General features: G+C 43.2%; 1 protein-coding gene across 2 annotated transcripts in view; it reads right to left on the bottom strand.

Moving 5' to 3' along the window:
• Positions 1 to 2,114: 2,114 nt before the first annotated feature.
• LOC118770923 (CTD small phosphatase-like protein) overlaps positions 2,115 to 18,432 on the bottom strand; it is an 80,820-nt gene continuing 64,502 nt past the window's right edge. For both annotated transcript variants that reach the window (XM_036518701.1, XM_036518700.1), the window contains 3 exons: positions 17,342 to 17,434; positions 3,322 to 3,507; positions 2,115 to 2,402 (listed from right to left, as the gene is read on the bottom strand). In XM_036518701.1, coding sequence (XP_036374594.1) covers positions 2,277 to 2,402; positions 3,322 to 3,507; positions 17,342 to 17,434 — 405 coding nt within the window. In that variant the 3' untranslated portion in view covers positions 2,115 to 2,276. The remainder of the gene's footprint in view (positions 2,403 to 3,321; positions 3,508 to 17,341; positions 17,435 to 18,432) is intronic.

Genomic DNA, 18,432 nt, shown 5'->3' on the forward strand with positions numbered 1-18,432 from the left:
GGCGCAGCAATGCAAGCAGCACAGCTTCTAAGGAAGGCTTTTCTTCACAGGTCAGGAAGTCACTCCATTGCATTCAGTTGAAATTTAAGAATTTTGTGGTGATTTGTAAGCTTATCAAACTGTATAAAATGACTGAATGATACTGTATGATGAATTGTTTCACAAATTCAAGTATAAACCCTGACCACACATGTGGTATCCTGTGCAAACATAGGATGTTAATGACTACAACACAGAAACCATGGTGTAGGAAATGTATAACCTGCGATACCATACAATCCTCTATAATGAGGGAAGGAGAAGTACAGTACAGAACAGTTGAAAATGTGACATTGAAGAGTGTGCTGAGAATGGTGCTGACCGAGTGTGGATTCATGTGTGCTGTGTGTGTTTGTGTGTGAAGGTGTATATGAGCATGTGTGTGTGCATGTGTGCATGAGTGTGTGAATATCCATGCGTGTGCGTGTGTGTATGTGTGTATATGCATGTGTTTTTTTTTGTGTGTATGCATGTATGATTATTCGTGCGTATGTGTGTGGCTGTGTGTAGCTGTATGTGTGTGTGTGTGTGTATGTATGTATGTATGAATATGCATGTGGGAAGAGAGTTGCTGTAGGCGTGGTTGATGGCACTGGCCCAAATAAACCTGGGCAAGAGACCTTTTTCATTTTTCTCTTTCTTGAAACCAAGTAGTGAGAACAGAAACTGAAAATAAAAACCACACCAGAAGCACAAGCAGCATAACGATTGAAGGAGATGACTTAAGGGCAGGATCCGAGGGCAAGCTGTGAAGCAAGCAGGGTCCAGGGGGGCGTGGCTCTTCCTGGCATAGGCACGGTGGTGAGGAACAGTTCGGGCAGCCCACGGCCAACTCCACATAGTCACTGTACACCAGCAGAAGCATGGTGCACATAAAACCAAATAAAAACACTTCAAAAGAAAAAGTTAAAAATCCAACATCGACGGCTCCAGGGAGCCATTATTCCCCTCATGAAAACCATAAGGAAAAAATAATAACAGAACAATGAACCAATATGCTTTCCATAGCATGGAGCTGTTTGAGCAAAATTGGAAAGGACACATTTGCATTTGTGTTCCACTGGTGTACTTTGGGAAGGATATTTATGTCCTCTTCAGCAGAGGCTCAGAAAACAATGACACTTCAGTGGTACTTCCAAAATCTGGAAAAAAAGACACCTGCTGAATCTGACCACTTCGACAACATGAAGAAGTTAACAGCAATAACAAAAGAATAAAGAGATGTACATGGGTATTTATGATTTGTAGTGTCTTGTGGCATGATGTGCATAATGCTTTCAACTACATTCCAGAATTAAATACCAGATCTAACACATGGTCAATTCAGTGGGATCAATTTGGCATCCAGCACAACCATGTAAAATCCAGTGTATGGCATCGTTTCAATACAGTTGGCACCTCAGGGTTACACATGCCCAAGATTCTTACAACAAAGATTTGCTGTTGGAGTCTGTCGCTGAGACAAACTGTAACATCACAACTGCAAATGCAAATGCCAGTGCGAGTGCATTCTTCCACTTCACTGCAGGCTAAAGGGACTAACACGTTCTATGTAAAATGAACTAAAGAAAGAAACAAAATCACTCCTATATAATGGTATCAGATACAGGCAACTGAAAGAAACACCATTTAGAATATTATGGAGACATTTACCCAGCGTCCAATGATATTTAAAAAAAACAACCCATAAAACATCTGCATAAATAACTGCTTTTTATATAAAGATTCATATTTGCTCTGTGTTAAAGCACATACTCATTACAAGATTTCAGTTCTCTGGAAATATGCCACTTACAAACGGTGTTTTCCCTGTAAAAACAACACTGGAAAAAGGCACTTCAATTCAGAGGAAGATCACAGTCATTGAAACTACTAAAGATGGAAAAAGACTGCCTGCATAGCAACAATGTAAGGACTAAAAATGACTCTGTTTTCCTCCTTAAAATGAAAGAGGAAAAAGGAAAGTAAAGTTGGTTTTTGGTAAATATAAGAGCTTCACGGTATAGTAACTCTCATTTAAAAAAAAAAAATGAAGTTCACTGCAGTTTCTTTTTTCCCTCCAAATTAGAAATATAAATATATATGTTTAATAATCCAGGGGCAGAAGGGGCGGTTTTCCATGGAGTGACTCTGCGGTCCTCTTCAAGCTGTAGCAGGAGAGGACCTGAGTCACGCTGGGGGGGGGGGGGATGGGGGGGGGTGAGAGGAGAGGTCAGCCATCAGGGGCAGATGCTCCGCTACCTTGCCCTGAGGTTCTGCAGCACACTGTAAACGTCCTCCTCTCTGCTTAGCCCCTCAAAGAAAGGGAGTAGGTCCAGAAGCTCTGTGTCTGCCATGTCATCAAACCACGACTGCACAGGGACCTGCAAAGTAAGGGATGAGGGTTGTGAGTGAGAAAGGAGTACCTGTGTCGTATACCAGTACCCTCTTGCCAATCTGCAACCACACTGTTCATATCAAACTTCACAAGTGAGATAAGTGCATGTTTCAGTGTTTTCTCCTACTTACAAACACCTCAGTGCCTTGGTCCCCCACATTTTCAAAGTGCGCTTTGCCTGTACAATCCCTTAAAAAGCCATCTAGCTGTACTCTTAGATTAGCAGGTGGGTCAATATTTAGCACTGAGTCCAGCACTCTTCTGTTCTCACTAAAAGGAGGAATGCCTTTAGAGGTGCATGCTGGGATCGCGTCAGGTCCGGAGGGTGTCACAGCTCAGTCGGAACGTGGTCTGACCACTCCACAGTCTCAATGGAGGGCTGTCAATGGCCTCTTCATCTCTCTTTGACCTACACAAAGCCTGGGCTTCATCAACCAAAACAGCACTGGGGTCCATGTTTAGGGTGCCCCCATCGCTTCGTCATACTGTATAACTGATAAAAATGTTCGGGTTGTCCTAGGAACCCCTACTAATCAAATGTGTCCTTGAGTGTCATGTACTAGCGGCTCCAGGAAGTGGTATACAAGACTGAGACCAAAACGATCTTTTATTCCTCAAACTATACCAAATTCCTGGAACTCTTGTATTCATAATGACTTAAGATTCATTATTAAAAACAGTCCTGTAAAGGAGGATTCATTGATTGTGTAGTCTGGCTCTAAAGGCAGTAGAATTTCCATCTACATAATCAAACTCCTTTATGTTGCCTTTTTAAGCACCAGATGCAAAGGGCTGCACACACACACTGCCCTGGTACTTAACCCCACTCTGAAATGATCCACATAGCCTCCATATACCATCACCCTGCGGTAGCTCCCTCTCTCAGTGGCCCTGGTGGCACTTACTGCGTTTTCTGGGTGGAAGATATAGGATGCAGGGGAATTGTCCACTATGATGACATTGCGGAGCTCTCTCCCCAGGCGGCTCAGGTCTTTGACGTAGTTCCCACGGTGGAACACACAGGACTCTCTGAAGAGGCGGGCCCGGAACACCCCCCAACGATCCAGCAGGTCTGCCACAGGGTCCGCATACTGAACCGCAGCACAGAACATGGTCAGAGATATGAATTCTCATGGTCAGTGACATGGATATGGACACTGACAGTCAAAGGCATGAACACTCATCATCAGAGACTTTATACCTGCATTCAGAGACTTGAAAACATGGTCAGACTACATGCACATGAACACACATGGTCAGAAATACTAACACTCATAGAGACAAGAAAACATGGTCAGAGACATAAAAACAAACACACAGAGCCAGACAGACAAATACTCACAGTGACAGACCTACGATCACAGTCAATAATAAAAACGCTGACTGTCAGAGACATACAAACACAAACGTACATGGTTGGTTGCACCAAAGCACAAACACATACAGTCAGACAGACACACATACAGAGTTACGGGGGGGGGGGGGGGGGGCTGTTGCGCATTAGCGATGTAGGCAAACTTTTTCCAAGTTCCTTGAGGTGAATTTTTAATTTCTTCACAAAGCAGACATTTTACATTTCAATAGTAAATCAAAGACCATTTCCAATTTCTTAAACTCCCAGTGCATCACTTGGCCAATTTTGGATTTGAGACATGTCAACTTCGGGTAATAAATCTTTGACTAACACTAAGTCTAGGGCTCGTGAGGCTAACGCTGCCTTGCTAACCGGCGAACATGAGGTAGGAAGTCTGAAGGATAGTGACAGACTCACTGCAGAAATGTTCACTAGAGCTCTAGATTCATTAAAAAGTAACATCTGCTCGAAGATAGAAATTGCCAGTAGTGACGTACAAACAGACTTTGTCGCTGTAAAAGATAAGCTAACTTCATCAGTGGCAGCTCTGCAGAGGTCCCTTAGTCTTCAAGACGAACGTCTGAAAGATATCGAAAAATCTGCAACTGAAACGAGTGACACAGTAATTGCTCTCGAAACTACTGTTTCCAAGCTCCAGTCTGAAGTCAGAGCTCTACAGCTAAAATGCGAAGATCTCGAGAGCAGGTCTAGGAGAAATAATAAGACTGGTGGGAATTGTGGAGGGTGCTGAGGGAACATCACCGACTGACTTTGTCTCTAACCATCTGTATGAAGTGCTCAGCCTACATGAGAAAACCTTGCTGGATAGAGTTCAGCGTTCGCTACAGCCTAAACCCAAGTCTGGTCAGCCTCCAAGACCCTTCATTGTCAGGGTTCACTACTACCACATTCATGAACTCATTCTCTGGCAGGCTCGTCAGGTCAGACCACTATCCTGCAACAGGAGTCCGATATACATCTTTCCTGATCTCACTACTGATGAGGCGAAGAAGAGAGTGACTTTTGCAGGAGTGAGAAAACAACTTGGCAACACTGAAGGCACTCGTTTTGACTTTCATTACCCTGCCAAGTTTCGGATCACTCTGCCCAGGCAAATGGAACATCTCTTTAGTGACCCACAGATGGCTATGGATTTTGAAACTCCAGTCACTCCACCACCTCGGAGTCAGCAAGCACAAATGACAAAGGGACAAAATGATTACTTTGCTCTCTTTATGCTATTTTTAGCTGGCTTGTCAGCTAAACATCGAGCATCGAAGGTGACAGCTGTGCTTTGTCTCTCTCTGAGTGATAAGAGATCATCCTGCCTTAACTATGGTAGGCTACTTTTATGTTTTCCAGGCAATTTTATGTTATTTTCGCATATGCCAACACTACTCAAATGCTAGCATACTAACTCTATCAGAATTAATATCTATATTCATGGTAAGCCTAGCTATTAGCATGTGTGGGCCATGTTCTAATGTTAAATATTGCCTATGTTGTGCGCTGTTAAATTTCCCCTATCCGTTGATCATTTTCTTGTTTGAAATGTTTTGTCTGCTATATATCTTAATACACTAATTACTCACCCTAAATTGCATTTTTTTGTTTTTGTATAAACATTTTACCTGCGTTTAGGATAGTCTACGAAGTGCTTCTTAATGGGGACCTGTATTGCTACATCCAGTGTTTTTATTTTTATTCTTATCTTTTCATATCTTGGTAGGTGTTTTAAGAAATATAATGTTGTATAATATATAGTGTTAATGTAATGTAACACTATTTTGGACGCTAGTTGTATCTCTCATTTCTTGCCATAGACTTTATGACTTCAGTTAATTCTAGTGACTCAACTTATGGAGACGCAGGCATAATTATTTCATTTGCCAGTTGGAAGGTCTTGGTAAATCTACAAAAATTAACAGGGTGCTTTCCCATCTTGATGGCTTGGGTGCAAAGATTGTCTTTATCCATGAAACACATCTGAAAGTATCAGATCACTCCAAAATACACAGGCAGCAGGTGTCTCAATCCTACCATTCATTGTTTAATAATAGGGCACGAAGTGTGGCGGTCCTCATTCCATTCCGTTTATATCAACTAATGTAATAGCAGACCGTAATGGCCACTTTGTCATTGTAACAGGTACTCTATACAACACTCCTTTAATTTTGGCGAACGTCTATGCCCCCGATCATGATGATGAATTTGTTAAACAACAACAAATTCTGATGTTAAATTTCTGTCTCCCTTAACAAACATTGATTCACATTGTGTAATCACTGGAGCGGATCTTAATTGCTGTTTGGATCCAACACAAGATAAGTCGTCGTACAAGCTGCCCTGCCAAGATCTGCGTGGGTCATTAGCACTTTTCTGGTTGATTATGGTGTGACTGATGTATGGCGACGTCTGCACCCATTAGCACGTACATATTCCTTCTTCTCCCCAGTGCATCATACTTTTTCGTGAATAGATTATTTTCTTATACACAAAAAATACTACCATCTGTTATGACCTGTGATTATCATATCATAGTCATTTCCAATCACTCACCCCTCTTAATGAACTTGAGATTTGAACAAAAAACTATTTCTCGCCCACCTTGGAGATTGAATACACGCATGCATCTGATGCCAACTTTGTTCAGTTAATATCTTATGTGTCCAATGAAAAGTAAAAAATGTTCTCTCACTCTTTCTAACCTTGCACATCATATTTCAGTGTTAGACAGAAACTATGCAACTTCCCCTGATTTGTACAAAGAGAAACCCTTCCTCAAAATTGAATTTGATATGCTCTTTTGAACTACAGGCCCATCTCAAATCTCCCATTCCTTTCATAAATCTTAGAAAAAGTTGTAACAAAGCAATTTTGCTCCTTTTTACAGTCCAATAATAATTTGGAAATTTTTCAGTCTGGGTTTAGACCTCATCACAGCACAGAAACCACTTCCCTAAAAGTACTTAATGACCTACTTCTCTCCTCTGACAATGGCTGTATCTCCCTACTTGTGCTCCTAGACCAAAGTGCAGCCTTTGATACCATCATCCATCTTATTCTATTAGACTGACCTGAGAACCTGATTGGCATAAGTGGAAAGGCTCTATCCTGGTTCAAGTCTTATCTTTCAGAGCAGCATCACTTTGTCTTCATTAACAATAAGTCTTCCAAACTCTCCAGAGTAAGACACCACAAGGATGCGTGCTTGGATCTTTGCTCTTTTCATTATACATGGTCCCTCTTGAAAATATAATTTGTAAACATGGCATTAATTTCCACTGCTATGCAGATGATACCCAGTTATACACATCGGGCAAACCTGATGTGTTCTTGGAAATATCAAACATGGAAGCCTGCCTCAAAGACAAAGTCATGGATGGCCCAAAATTTCCTTCTACATTCGGACAAAAGAGAAATATTGGTTATCGACCTAAAGTCTATCAGGAGCAAACTCACCAATATTACATTAAATCTTGATGGTGTCTCACTGGCCTCAAGTGCAACCATCAAAGACCTTAGTGTCACGATTGATCCTGAGCTCTCTTTTGACACACATATAAAAAACACCTCCACCTGCTTTCTTTCATTTGAGGAATATTGCCAAAATCAGGAAAATTCTATCAATACACCATGCTGAAAAGCTAATCCACGCTTTTGTTACATCCAGATTGGACTGCTGTAATGCCCTCTTGTCAGGATGTGCATATGCCTCCCTAAATCCCCTTCAGTTGGTCTAAAATGCAGCTGCAAGTATTCTAATCAAAACAAAGCGCTTTGAGAACATTATCCCAGTATTAGCCTCTCTCCACTGGCTACCTATCAAATACTGCATTGATTTCAAAATTCTCCTTATATTTAAAGCTCTAAATAGGCTTGCCCCTCCCTACCTTAAGGACCTTCTTCGCCCATATTCTCCAAAATGAACTCTACGTTCCCAAAGCGCAGGATTTCTTATTGTTCCAAGAGTGGGTAAAAGTACTATGGGCAGTAGAGCCTTTTTGTACCGAGCCCCTCTTTTGTGGAACAATTTACAAACCGAAGTTCGGGGAGCAGACTCTCTCTCCGCCTTTAAGTCTAGGATAAAAACGTATCTTTATTTCAAATCCTTTAGTTGAGGGACATGGCATGGTGCTGACATTGATTGTAGAGTCTCTGGTGGACTAAGTGGTCATTGCTGTCACTACATCATGGCCTGGGTACTCTGTGTTCAGCTGATCTGGCTGTGGTCTGGTGTTGACTGCCGTAGGGTCACCCTCATGATCGTGCTGGCCCCTTGCCTCTCGTCCCTTAGGTATGCCGCCAATAGTGCTTACCCTGCAGGATTTTTCCTTATTACACACATGCATCCCTCGTCCACCCTCTGTTCCCCCCTTTGCCTTTATGCCTTTATGTTTCCTCCATTCCTGCAATTAACATCCACTAATCACTGTTTTCTATTTGTTCTCTATGCCTGCTCCGGGCTCTTGCCTGGACCTGTAGCCCAAGCGTCACATCCCGATTTCCAGTCCTGCTACCTTGCTGACCTGCCTATCAAGCCAACTGCATGCCAAGAACTGGACATTCTAGGATAGATTTTATAACTACCCTGTTGTTAATTACTACTGTCTATCAAACTCAAATGTCTTAAAGTACACCGTACAACTTTAAGTATTCTCTGTAATTCTATCTGCCCAGTGCCGGCCAGAAGCAGATGGGCTCCCCCTCTGAGCCGGGTTCTGCTCAAGGTTTCTTCTAGGGGTGGGATTCACTCATGATACGATACTATCACGATATGTTGCCCACGATGGTATCACCATACTGCGATTCTGCAATACTCGATACATTGCAAGACAATCATCTACGATACATCATGATAGCTGTATAACTGAAGAAGAAAAATACCCATAAAAAAACAGAAAGCAGAAGTTATGTATTTATTCACTGCATTGTGGTGTCAGTTTCACAGAATTTGACAATTATCTAAACTTCGTAAATTATTAGGGTTTTTTAAAAGAAAGTTTAAAAAAAAACATTCACAGTTACACTGTTAGGCACAAATGCACACAGGCACACAGAATTGCACACATTTATACAAGCACACACAAACACATACATGGTGTCCAGAAAGACTGGTGGTCAGAGGCATACGCACATCAGACAGATTACCAAACATACACAAAAACACACAGGCAAGTCGAACCCTCCTTCACAATTAATAGCAAATATGAATGAAAGTCACAGAGACATCCAGTCTTTATAACTAGCCCATGATGAGATCTGAATATGCTCTAAAATTGCGAGGACACGAAAGCAATGAAAAAGGCAACAGCACCATCTGACCACATCTACAGATACCGGAGCACCTATTAGAGCATATCAACAGATACCAGAGCACCTCTCAGAGCACTTCCACAAAGACCAGAGCACCAATCAGAGCACATCCACAGACAGCAGTTGTAAAAGAAGAATAACACAGAGATGTGTCATGTGGGAGTTGCTCTACAGTCCCAACATTGAAGCACATAAACCTGCATACACTGAACACCTAATGATGCATATCAGAATCAGAATCGCTTTATTCGCCAAACATACAATGTACACGTGAATTTGACTTGGTGATACAGTGCAGTGGAACAGAACAGAATATCAGAGTAAGACATAGAAGAGCACACTAGGATTAAGTAAATGTGAGAATAAAAGGAGAAACATAAAAAAGTAAAATAACCGTAAATAATAATCTATATACAAGTTAAGTAAAAGAATATGTGTACAGGTTAACTAATAATGTATGCTACATTATGCTACATATTGCAAAGTCCTGGCAGGAAGGTTGGGTCCATAGTAAGGGGTTGCACTGTCCCATACAATGTGTGTGTGAATTGCATGTGCGTGCGTGCATGTGTGTGTGTGTGTGTGTGTGTATGTTGGGGGGGCATTGGTGACAATGCATGGTGGGCAGTTAGAGGATGAGGTGGGAGCTAGGATGAGTTGTTGAGGAGAGTGATGGCCTTAGGGAAAAAACTATTCAGGTGTCTGGTGATCCTGGTCCTGATGGAGCAGAACCTGTGGCCGGATGGAAGTTTTCTGATGAGGCAGTGAGCCAGGTGTGATGGGTCCACCACTATCCTACTAGCCTGCTTCCTGGCTCTGGTATCGTGCAGAGACTCACACTCAGAGGCACCTGTTCCTGGCCTGTGAGCCAGCTGGCTGTTCGCACGATGCTTTCCAGTCTGTGTTTGGTGTGGGCAGAGGATGTGGGGTACCAGACAATGATAGAGGAGGTGAGGACACTCTCGATGGTGGCTCTGTAGAACTGGGTGCAGACTTTCAAGGATGTTCATCTTCCATAGCAGTCTGAGGAAGAACATCCTCTGGTGAGCTTGCTTGATGACATTAGATGAGTGTGTCTCCCATTTCAGGTCATTGGTGATGGTGGTACCCAGAAATCCACCACCTTTACGGCTACATTGTTGATGAGTAGTGGGAGATGTGAAGGTGGGTGTTTCCAGCAATCCATGACCATCTCCACTGTCTTGTTGACATTGAGCTCCAGGTTGTTTTCTGTACACCATGCTGCCAGCTGTGACACAGCTGTAGTCCTGTAGGCCAACTCATCATTGTCCTTGATGAGGCCTAGTACTTTAGTGTCATCAGCAAACTTGACGAGCTTGATGGAGGGGTGGCTGGAGGTGCAGTCATTGGTGTACAGAGAGTACAGATATGAGGAGAGAACACAAGCTTGTGGAGCTCCAGTGTTGGTGGTGAGGGGGGCAGACAGGTGAGTGCCGAGCCACACCTGTTGCTTCCTGTTGGTCAGGAAGTCCATAATCCACTCGCAGGTGGGGCGGGGTACCTGCAGCTGTAGCAGCTCAGTGTGCAGAAGGTCAGGGAGGATGGTATTGAAGGCTGAACTTAAGTCCACGAACAAAGCCCTGACATAGGTGCTGGGCGTGTCCAAATGCTGTAGTATGTGGTGGAGGCTGAGGTTAACAGCATCGTCCACAGAGCGGTTGGCTCTGTAGGTTAACTGTTGAGGGTCCAGAAGGGGGTTTGTAATTGGTTTGAGGAAGAACAGGATGAGTCTTTCGAAGCACTTCATGACTACGGATGTCAGTCGGGAATTCCACAGCTAATGGCTCTGGATTGTATTCCTGAGATGGGGTGGGGGTAGGCTGATGGTCTTGAAGTGATGGGGATGGCCCAGACAATGGGCCATCAGTGTGTGTGATAGGGAACCTCTCAAGCCCAGTGTAAAAGGTGTTGAGGTTGTCACCAAGTCCAGGGGATTGGGTGATTGCACGGCTTTTCTTATTGTAATTTGTGATTGTCCTGAGTGTGTTCCAGACAGCTGCAGAGTCTTTTGTGCTTGAATCACGCTCCAGCCTGGCTTTGTACTCCTGCTTGACAGATTTGATGGCCTTCTTGAGGTTCTGTCCAGCCAGCCTGAATGTATCCATATCACTTTTCCTGTACACCTGTTCTTTGTGATGCCTGAGTTCTCTAAGTTGTTTGGAGAACTTGGCTTTTGGTTATTGTACATTATGATGGTTTTGGTTGGGAAGCAGATCTGCTCACAGAAGTTGATATATGAACATACAGTGTCAGCAAATGAGTTGTTGTTATCCTTAGGGCCTCTCATGCCCCTCTTCCACCAAGGCAGTTCGAGGGCTGGTTCGGAGCCGGTGCCTAATCTCGAACTAGTTATTCGCATTTCAACAGCCAAAGAACCGGCTCTTGGCCAGGAAAACTGGTTCCAGAGCGGCACCAACACTTTGCTGGTCTAGAACAAAGAACCGCTACTTCAGGGGCTGGGGGCGGGATTATCGTAACCAATAAGACCAACTAAAACTTTGTGACCGCCATTTTTAAAAAAACAGAGCTAGTGTAGCATCTAATCTGCCTAAAAAAAAGAAGAAGCGCTTCGCCTTGTTGCCAGCCAGCTATGTGTTTCTTAGTTGTTTAGAGAGCTACTAATTTCTCACATCAATGTTGGCTAGCTACCTAGCTGTTGGTCAGCTAACATTACCCAAGCAAGCATAGCTACTAATTTCTCACATCAATGTTACATTCGACATTCGTATCATTGATGTGAGAAATTAGTAGCTATGCTTGCTTGGGTACCATTAGCCGACCAACAGCTAGCTAGCCAGCTACCGTAACCTTGGTAACATTAGCATGCTATTTTCTAACATTGCCATTGTCTCACCTACCAATGTCACTTAACATTTAGATTGTTGGTCTCGTTTTTATTGTTGTTGTTTGTTCCCGCTAGCTTGCAGTGCTGGCTGCAAGCTAGCGAAACACTACGCTCGTGAAACACCGCAGATTGTCTGAAATTTGTGTGCTATTGCAAAAGCTACAGCATGAGATTGTTTAATTAACAAGGATGGCATTTGAATAATTAAGTGGCAACTAATCCCAAAGCTTTAAATGTGTCACAAAATTCAAATTACAGAACGGAGATAAATTTAGTTTTAAATTACTTTAAATTTAATAAATTTAAATTACTGAGAATAAACTTTTAGGTTAGGTTGAGTGCAATGAATAATAACGTTTAGAACACAGACCTCACAAAAGCTGAGCATTTAACGTAATTTAAATCGATAAATGCCATCCTTGTTAATTAATCTTATGTTGTAGCTTTAACTACAGACAATCTGCGCTGTTTCTCGAGCATAATCATTTACTCTATTTACGCGTTTGGTGTCGACTATTCTGTGAATTATTCGTTTTATTGTTAATCAAGGAGGATAAAGGGGAACAGGTTGAAAGTAATGATAGATTTAAAGGTAGTGTTTGGGCTTCCCCTGTTTCCAGCTCACCAGCCACCACTGCTAGCTTGGCGCTAGCGGGAAAGCAAACACATATACAAACGTATACAGTGCCATAATGACGTGGTTCTATGATGGCTCTCTAGCCCGTGGTAAAGCAAACCCGTTCGTAGAAGGTTTGCAAGTTGGAACAACTCCAAACTGGCACTAGCGCCAGCCCAGAACTAGCATGTAGTTCGTGCTGGTGGGAAAGGGGTATCAGAGACTCCCAGTCAGTGGACTCCATGCAGTACTGAAGCCAGGGCCGGCCGAACTAAGTGTCTGCTTAGGTCCTCCGTGGCCACCAGAGGGCCCCCAAGAGTGCTTGAAATGTCCCACAAGAGAGCTTGAAATGTTATTTTTTGTGATATATTATGTCAATGGTAATCATACAGAAACACAATATTATGTTAACCGGCTGGCTAGCTAATACTACTGGTTTAATCAATTCCCGCTGCACTGTACAGTAACGGACGTTAACTGCATTTTGATGCAAGCATCCCTGTAGCCAGCTATGAGGTCGCTGAGGTCTGGACCTCTGTACTTTTTTTCCTCTCAGGCTGACGTTTTGCATTATATGTGTGTGTGAATGAACATGATGTCATTTTGTGAATGAAAGTGTTTTCAATTCAATTCATTTTTATTTGTATAGCGCTTTTTACAACACAAGTTGTCACAAAGCAGCTTTACATTGTTCCCAGGCCTGAGACCCCCTGAGAGCAAGCCTAAGGCAACAGTGGCAAGGAAAAACTCCCTATCAGGAAGAAACCTTGAGCAGAACCGGGCTCAGAGGGGGGGGCCCATCTGCTTCTGGCCGGCACTGGGCAGTTTTGACATCAGTATAAATCCCCCTGCCGACGCATCTATTAGGATAATGTTAGACCATAACCTAGGCAGAACATTCAACAAATCTGAGCAAATGTAAGACCCTATGGTCATATCGATCCGCCAAATAAGACTTATTTCAGCCAATCAGAATTTATTCCTCAGTGATAAGCGACCGTGTTTCTGTCATGTCTCATAGTTGGAGGGATAAGACCAATGAGAGCCTACCAGCAGTAACATTTTAGTGTCTACTAACTGTGTGTCCTCTTTTTTAAAACCAAAACATGGTCACCCTAATACTATGTTACATATTTACCATGTTCACATATCTGTTGAACCAGTCCATTCACTACGTGTGGGACAGTGGCGCTTCCGAATGACATTTTGTATCAGCTAAATGTTATCTAGCTAGCTAGCCAATTAGCTAGCGTTAGCTGATGTAATCTATTGTTAGTTAGCTAGGCCTGCTAGCTCATGCTCACTGTTATCAAATGCTAAATATAATACTCCATTGTATGGTTTACTAATTGACAAAAAATGATTCAGGAAGATCCTGCCTAAAAGTTTTAGAAAAACTGTGTTTGCTCAGGAAAGAGTGGGAGAGAGAGCGGTAGCAGGCAGCGCGTAGCTCTGTTGCCAAGCAACAGTGAGGCAACTGTCACACGTCTCTGAAACAGCTAGCTAGCTTGTAACGTTAACCAAACTGTAACAAACCCGTCAGTAATCACAAGCGCAGCACTGGCTGGTGCTCTGCTTCTTGTCAATGTGATTTCATCTTACAGCACTGGCTAGCCTCATAATTCGACAGCTTTGAACATTAACGTTACCTGTGGAATGTGTTACTATATGTTGCTGTATCAACTAACTTACAGTACTCAAGGTTAGCTAGCTAAGATTGGCTAGCTAACGTTGGTCACCTTGGGCCCAGTGGCGTCGTTAGGTTCGATCATTCGGGGTTATAGCCACGGATATTTTAAGCATAGCCCCGAATATTTTTGCCCTGAAAAAACAGGTGTTTATAGAAAAACAACATGTGTAACAGAGCGGAACTTGACTTGCAGCATCCGAAGGTGTGATAATATTTATTTATTATAAAGGTAGATATAACCTCCCCAACCTACCAATGCCAAGCTCTCTTCAAAAAAAAAGACAAGCCCCAGGCAAACTTGACTCGGCCCCAGATCGTTTCAATAGCTAGAAATGCCTTTGGTCGGGCCGCTGTCTTTTTTAACGCATTCATGTCCATAACAGAAACATCTTTGCACACAAGAAGGGAACAGCCTACTTAGTTTACAGGAATGGTTCAAAATTCCTTAAAACTGAATTGGTGGTAAGAAAGAAGGGATGTTTGTTTAGCCTACAGTTTTGGTACACAATAGCCTATTAGAATTATAAATTTTCCTGGGAAAAAATAAAAAAGTACAAATGTACAGCTATAAAACAAACCCGCTCTACTTGTGCTTCTGGACAACAGTTAAAATTTTGCCCTGGCTACGGCCTATCATGCAAGCACAGTAAGTCAGACTAACGTTGGGTTACAGTCCATGCAAATGATCAAGCATTGACAATAGTCAATAGTTTTGGCGGTGCCAAGGTGGTGGGGGGCCCCCAAATCAAATTCTGCTTAGGGTCCCATAAAGGCTTGGGCCGGCCCTGCCTGAAGCTTGTCTGTTGCTCCTGAAGTTCATCTCCTTACTGTGGTCCTGGTTGTTTTAGCCCTCTTCAGTTACTGTCTGTATGTCGGGACCATCTGTATTATGCAGTGATCTGAGTGTCCAAGAGGGGCACAGGAGATGGAGCGGTATGCATGCAAGCGGGGTATGTTTGATGGTCGAGTTGAAATCTCCCATGACAAGAACTACCAAGTTTGGCCAAGAGTTTTCCATGGAGGAAATTTGCTCAGCCAGCAAGTGTTGTGCTTCTTGAATGGGGGCTTGCAGGGTGATGTAAACACCCGCAAGGATGACAGATGAGAATTCTTTCGGGGAGTAGTATGGTTTTCACTCGATAAAAACTGATTCCAGGATACTCAAGCAACGTTGGTATGTCTTTACTGCAACTGAGCATCAGTTGTTATTGATGTAAAAACACATACCTCCTCCCTTCCCACATGCCGCTATGGCCCGGTCAGCTCTGATAAGTTGATATCCAGGTAAATCCACAGTGGTGTTGGTGATGTCATCATGCAGCCAGGTTTTGCAGAAGAATAATGCAGAGTTCCTCTGAAAACCTTTATTGGTCCATAAAAGTAGACTGACTTCATCCATTTTATTTTATAGAGAGAGTGTACGTTTGACATGCAGATGGCTGGGAGCGGTGTGCGGTGTCCTCTCCTCCTCCACTTGAGGAGGGCACTAGCTCGCCGACCCCTGTAGCGCCGCAGCTATTGCTTGTAGGCTAGGCAATGGCTGCTAGTTGGTACCCCCGCCTGGCCAACCGTTGGAACACACAGTATTTCTAATATTGTGACTGTATGGTTTTTTGCTTGTGTTGTATTGTACCTCACTTGTAAGTTGCTTTGGATAAAAGCGTCTGCCAAATGAATAAATGTAATGTAATGTAATGTCAATTGCTATGCTTTGTGGTGCCACACTAAACCCTATCGGGATCTGTGCCTCAATGTGCCACATTAAACCCTGTAGAGACGAGAATGAAATTACGCCAGGCCCTCCAACTGCCACAGTCATGGGCACCTCAGCTAGCTCTGGCGTGACTGAGCAGAGCAATACCAGTGCTACCAGTCCACTGCCCTGGTGTCTGAGGCAGACGGTGAAATGGCAACTGCAGACCCAGTCTACAATAGGCTGGTGAAAAAAAGCAATGTGAAACTAATGCAGTGTTCATCTCAGTTACTGTATGTTCACACCGGGAACAGTGAGAGCATCAAAGCGACCAGAAGTAATTCATTTTCTATGTGAGCCAGCGTCTCTCGGTGGTGAGCAGCGCCATGACCGTTGGCGGTGCGTCTTGGGCGGTGTGGGCATCAGAATAAAGTTGAAGTCCGGGCAACTTTATGGTAATGAGCTATGACGCGGTTTGGCGGCAACCAATTGGAGTTGGTTGTGCTCCGCTCTAGAGAATTCTAGAGAACACAACTGTGTAAACTTTTGTTCCCACCAAACATTAGTTCCTAAGCACAATGGTTGATAATTGCCCATTTTCCCATTATTTACTTTAACGTAGGCTACACACAAATTAACGTTAATGTTAATTAAAGATCAAGGCTAGTAAACTACACTTAGCATCAACACAAAAGTAACACCACACAAATGGTTTTTAATTAGTTTATTTCGTTACCAAACATGTAGCCTAATTATAATTGTTCATTTCTTTCCTTTATTGATCGATTTCTTACCTTCACATTTAAAAGATTTAATGAGGTTAACTTATACCCTACACGTTTGACACGCCGACACGTTTGTTTGCAGCCCCTTTAAATAACGTTTGCAAGTCCAAGCATTCCAAATGAACTTGTAGCCGCTTATTTCATCTACGTCAGAGCGTACACTTCTTTGACAGCGTCGTTAGCAGGGCAGCCAGAGCAAGTTTTGACGCTCTCGCCGATCCTGGTGTGAACGTATGGTTAGGGTGGCTTGCCATTTCTGTATCTGTGTGTGTGTGTGTGTGTGTGTGTGTGTGTGTGTGTGTATGTGAGTATGTGTGAGTGTGCAGCAGTGTGCATGCACTAAGAGGCTGCTGCTGGGAAGGGCCTCCTGCGTGCCAGCGACACCCATAGGTTAGAAGGAACTAGGGAAACCAGGGGATTGAGGGTAAAATAGCCTTGCTTCCTCCATTAGCGTGCATAAAACCAATGCTCCCAAGAGCATTACTTACCATTTTAGTGCTTACTTCCAGTTACACAGCAGCCAGATACACACATAGAGCAGCCAGTCACACAGATACACCTACACATACACAAAGGAGTGAGACACAGAGGGTGTGCGGACAGACCTTGGCTAGACTGGCTGTGAAGAGCACGCATTCAAACAGCTCCCCCATCTTCTGCAGGAACTCATCTACGTGTGGCCTCTTCAGCACGTACACCTGCAATGAGACACTAAGGTGAGGGATCACCACCACGCCTAGACATGATCAGACACCACCAGACACCACCAGCATTCAGCAGAGTGCAACCACTCTACCGGGCTGTACTGCCACCATGTAGAGAAAGCCTGAAATGCAGTCAGAAGCTGGGAAATCACAAAACCTTCATTACTCTCTGTGAAAGTGTCTGGGAGAAGCCACACTGCTGTCACACCTAACCATAAGGCAATCTGAAAAAGTTAGGTGTCATAATTTCAAATTGTAATGGCCTGAGAGGGCATATGACCAGTGTACATGTTCCTTGTTTTCGTAATTAGTCCTACATGCTATCTCACCCCTTTAGGTCAGACAGTCCTCCTATCTGACCTACAGAGGGAACATCAAGTTTTGGTCTCAGTTCTAAAGGTTTTTTATAACTCAGATTTTGTGAGGTGCCAAAAAGTCATTTGATTGGTTAACTAGAAGGGGCATTTGGGCATCTCAGACTATAACTCCTGATGTTTAATCTGTTATTTGGTTCTTTTTGTTTTTGTCAAGCGCACACACTGTGCGTCTCTGAGACTGCACTCTGAACAGACCCTCTGGGTCCTGCCTTTTACTTTAATCACAGAGTGATTTTGTCTTATTTTGTTTATACTGGTGGTTCTCAACCGGTGTGCTGTGAGGCAAAGTGAAGTGTGCCATGGAAAAGGTTGAAAACCTCTGGTTTATACCCTTTTAATTTCCCATTCTTTATGCTTTTGCCTCAACTTTATGCTTTCACCTATGCTTTTTATTTCACCACTTGAAGCCCCTGCTATCCAGGGTGCTAAAAGACTTATTGAATGGAATTCTCTAAATATAATTTGGCAAGATTATGTCATTGTCTGGTGTCTTCTCTGTTTATACCTGAAACAATCTTACACTATACAGTATAAAGGGTAATATGAAAACAAGTGCTATTACCCAGGATTTGCAAGTTAAAATCAGCTAATATCATAGAACTGTCAAGCCCGCAC

Source organism: Megalops cyprinoides, chromosome 24 (genome assembly GCF_013368585.1).
Source record: "Megalops cyprinoides isolate fMegCyp1 chromosome 24, fMegCyp1.pri, whole genome shotgun sequence".
Taxonomy (NCBI): domain Eukaryota; kingdom Metazoa; phylum Chordata; class Actinopteri; order Elopiformes; family Megalopidae; genus Megalops; species Megalops cyprinoides.